This window comes from Otolemur garnettii, unplaced genomic scaffold (genome assembly GCF_000181295.1).
Source record: "Otolemur garnettii isolate 467f Iridium unplaced genomic scaffold, OtoGar3 scaffold00013, whole genome shotgun sequence".
Lineage (NCBI taxonomy): Eukaryota > Metazoa > Chordata > Mammalia > Primates > Galagidae > Otolemur > Otolemur garnettii.
Window position 1 is genome coordinate 15,833,592 of NW_003852408.1, and position 4,370 is coordinate 15,837,961.

General features: G+C 45.1%; 1 protein-coding gene across 1 annotated transcript in view; it reads right to left on the bottom strand.

Annotated features, from left to right (window-relative positions):
- The window catches only part of SMARCAL1 (SWI/SNF related, matrix associated, actin dependent regulator of chromatin, subfamily a like 1), a 58,994-nt gene extending 54,681 nt beyond the window's left edge, over positions 1-4,313 (bottom strand). Inside the window, 4 exon segments of the mRNA XM_023510439.1 lie at positions 667-717; positions 1,478-2,362; positions 2,694-2,723; positions 4,257-4,313. Of these exon segments, the coding sequence (XP_023366207.1) occupies positions 667-717; positions 1,478-2,303 (877 nt within the window). The 5' untranslated portion in view covers positions 2,304-2,362; positions 2,694-2,723; positions 4,257-4,313.
- Between the last annotated feature and the right edge of the window lie 57 nt (positions 4,314-4,370).

Here is a 4,370-nt window from a genome sequence, read left to right on the forward strand (position 1 = left end):
CAGGGCTGACTCTCTGGCAGAGGAGTAGGTGCCAGCCACCAGGATAAGGCGATGAAAACCTTCATGTAGGGCAGTCAACAAAATCTCAGAGGACAGAGTGGTGCACACAAGGGTGATGACGACCAGACACTGTGTAAACAGGACCAGCTGGATAGTGTCCCTCCCTGCACTCCCGAGTTAGCTGTCTGCACAGAATGCCATAAGCATTTGTGCGTTTGCTGAACTGTTACCTTCCTGGAAGCAGGGGCAGGCACAGCTGCCTGTCAGTGCCAGGGCCAGCACCATCTGACAGTGTTTGAATCCCAGTGACACAATTTATTGGCTATGTGTCCCTGTGTTAGTTACTCAGTCTACCCAGGCCTCCATTTTCCCATCTGTAAGATGGTTGTTATAAGGAATAAAGAAGAGTTAGCATAACGGGCTTGGAATAGTTAGATAGCAGGCATCATCAAAGGCCAGCATTTATTAATATGACCAATGACCTTCACCCAAGAAGCTACCTTGTTAGGCTAACCACAGTGAGAAGGTGTGTGTGGCAGGGGATGGGGAGTACCCTGGAAACTTGCATGAAGCCACGCACACCATAAGCTAGACAGCATTTGCTACTTCAGAGAAACTTCGGTGCCAGTGTCTGCCTCTATGAGGCACCATGATGGGTCTACTTACTCAGGGCACTGTAGTCAGCCATGCTGAAGTTCCATGTCTTGGTGTCAGGATCTGAAATAAAACAGAGGAGTGAAGATTATTGTTATAACTTGTACTTGGGCACTCAACAGAAGCTTGTCTTCTAAATGAATGAATGAATGGATGCCAAGCTCAAAACACCTGATTCACAAATTCCCACTAATGTTACAAAATCTCTCTAAAGGGCAAATAGTAAATATAGAAAATTCTTTTATTCCATATAGTGGAATTCAGCACAGATTCTAGAAGTTATGGACTTCACCTAAGAGGGCTGAGGGCAGAGTTAGAACTAGAATCCAAGTACTCTCAATCCTAGTACAGTCAGGCAAAGAGGCATGAGGAGTGCCAGCTGAGGTGCAGGAGCACTAGTCACACCCTGACCCTGCCTTTCCAGACCAATCAAACCAAGCATGTCATTTCACCTTGCTGAAATAACATCTACTTGTTTCAAAAAAACCGTTGTTAGGCACAAGTGCTACCATGCATATAAAGCACCTGGCAGAGGAAGTGGCATCTCAGTAAATATTCAACTGTTCTCCATCTGGCCATGCAACAACCCTCAAGTTTGGCAGCTGTTTGAGGGAATGACTATTATAAAGTGAAACACAAGCTAACACAGAAAAATTTTAAACAACTAGATAGACAGAATGTGCCAATGCATTTTCTTGATATTTATGAGAAACTGTTAGATTAAAAGAAATTCTATTCTAAACCACAATAGAGTCCAAAAAAAAAACAAGAGAGAAGACTTTAAAAATAGAAAAACATCCCTGAAGAACAAAAGACTCATTACCATAACTTCTGCTGGGCAGACTCTTAAACACTGCCAGGAGTTCTGCATCGTACCCAATGTTCACCTGGAAACGGTCTCCATTCCTTACGCATGTTCCTTTCCTGGAGATTACTGCTTTTTGGAGTGAGGATTCAAATTTCTGTTGGAGTCTTCCTTCTGTCCTGGATGTTATACTTCGTGAGCCATAATGGCCTTCAGAAATGTTTTGCCCTGAGGTAGAAGCTTTCACTGTCTTGGCTCCTAATTTAGCATCCCTGGGAGGCTGTCCAGAGGAAGAAGCTGGCATCTCTTGGGAATTCTTGGCATTGGCTGCAGGTTCATGATTTGTGTTAACAAAAGGTGTCAATTTGATCTGATATGAAGCCTGAGGATGACCCTGACCTGACTCATAACATAAGAGCTGCTGGTTAGAGACCTCTGGAGGACTTTGGGCCAAGGGAGGGGAGATTCTAGTGAGAGTCATTTGACTTGGTGGGGTGTGGCTTGGGCAGGCTGTGGACATTTCTTCTTGTCTCTTCCATATCCCCTTTGCCTGCTCTGGTAGGCTGAGATGAAAACTGTGGGGGTTACAAGGTCTCTGGTCACTATGAGAGGAACTACTGAGATCCTGTTGCTTGACAAGGACACCATGGTTCACCAGCTTAGAAGCCTCCCTTTGGAGACTTTGAGAAGGGCCCTGCTTGGACTGAGGATTGGCAGCAATAGAGGGGCCCGAGCCAACACTCTGATGCTGTTCTGTTAGTAACTTCTCAGCTCTACGGGCCAGAGCTTTTTGTCGATTCTCTTCAATCTTTTTCCTCTGCTCCTCTGTAAGGGGCAAGGACATTTTACCAGAGAAATGCTTATGTAGGAATGTCAACCTTTAATTGGAAATTTGACAAAAAGCTGTGGAAGATAGAAACAAATGCACAAGGTGTACAACCAGAAAATATACAAATTAAAGTTTCTTTTATAATTAAAGAGTTCACATACACAGGGATAGTAGGTAACATATGCTAAAATAATAACCCTGATGAATAAGCAAAAAGCAAATCCAAAGCTTAAAATGTTATTTCAGTGGCAATATTTTTCTCCTTCCCATTCCCCAGCCAAGAAGAGTTATCAGATCCCAAGAAAGTTATAGAGTGCAACTTAGATTCATCAAGTATTGAGACAGGTGACATTTAAACTAGAAAGAACAATGGATTTCTCTGAAATAGATGGATCAACCACATACCATGTCATGACACTTGCTAACATAGACAACCTGGAAAAATAAAAAAAAGCATTAGAATCACACAGATTGCACACTAACTCCCCCCCCACATTCAACACTCTTCATTCCTGGCAAACCAATTTGCACGTGACCCCACACACTTGGAGAAACATGTGACTATGAAAAATAAGGGGAGAAAAAGTAATACATCCTCATGTACAAATTCAGATGCTACATAAACTTGTAAAAAGTTAAGAATAATTTTTTTTTGCAGTTTTTGGCCAGGGCTGGGTTTGAACGCGCCACCTCTGGCATATGGGGTGGGAGCTCTATTCCTTTGAGCCACAGGCACTGCCCTAAGAATTTTTTTTTTTTTAAATTGAGACAGAGTCTCACTTTGTTACCCTCAGTAGAGAGCTGTAAAGTCACAGCTCACAGCAACCCCAAACTCTTGGGCTCAAGTGATTCTCTTGCCTCAGCCTCCCTAGTAGCTGGCGGGGTTTTTTTTTTTTTTTTTTTTGTTTTTTTTTTTTTGCAAGCCCTGGGGCAGGGGTGGAACCCACCAGCCCCAGAGCTTGTGGCCAGTGCCCTAACCATTTGAGCTATGGGCACCCGCGTTAAGAATAAAATTAATCTGTAATCTCACCAGCCATCAATAACCACTGTTCATTGAGTACAGTGTAGTTGTGACTTTTTTCTATACTAACTACATAATACATGCCACAAATTTAGGAGATATAGGTATTTATTATAAACACAGGATCATTATATACATTGTTTTATGCTGTGATTATTTTTTCAATGAACTTATCCTGAAGATTTTCCTGAGTTGAAGAATATTCTACAACCAGGGGATGGGACTCCAATTTCTTCGGCTTGATTCAGACTAAACAGTCTTCACCTAACATGCCTACAATGATGTCCAGGAGTACGGTGTAGGCTTCTGACAGGAGCTATACGGTTCAAAAGTTTACTTCCCTGCTGGGGCTCCCATTAGCTAGACTTTAGGGATAGGCCCCAAATTACTGATCCTTGCTGTTCACCTCCTCCAACTACCAGCAGTTAGTAAGGGATTAGGAAAAGGTTTTGTTCTGGATGCAACAGCAGAAGTCAATCTACCTCGGTAACACACTCCTGCCCAAGTTTCTGAATCAGGGCTCTTCTGCCTTCCAAACTCCCCAGGTCCAAGGCCCGGGGGAGCTGCCTCCACTAGCCAGAGGAGATAAGGCCTCTGCGTTGAGGACTCATTGATCAGTCCCCCAAACCACAAAGCCTCCCCACCACATGGACGACCCTTTACCCTCGTTTGCTCTGACCTCTGCTCTACCCCCATTTCGGGGCGCGCCTCACGACGGCCCCAACAAAAGGGACTCTATGCCCCATTGCCACCCCTATTGTCTCCATTTGGATTCACCCTTCCCATTAGCCCCACTCCCTGCTTGATGCTGGCATTTGGTCTCGTCCGCCTCCGCGGCCCTCCCTCCCAGTCGGCCCTCTCACCGAGCGAAGCCTAGAAGGCGAGCCACATTCGCAGCAAACCCCAAACCCCACGCACGACTCCAGAGCCCTCCCAAGCCAGATTACTCTTCCGGATGGACCGTTGGGGTAGCAGGTAGTCAGGCGCCGCCAGTTTACCCGCCGTATTGCAGCGCCCAGGCCTGGAGGGCTTCACCATTCAACTACACTTCCCAGCGGGCA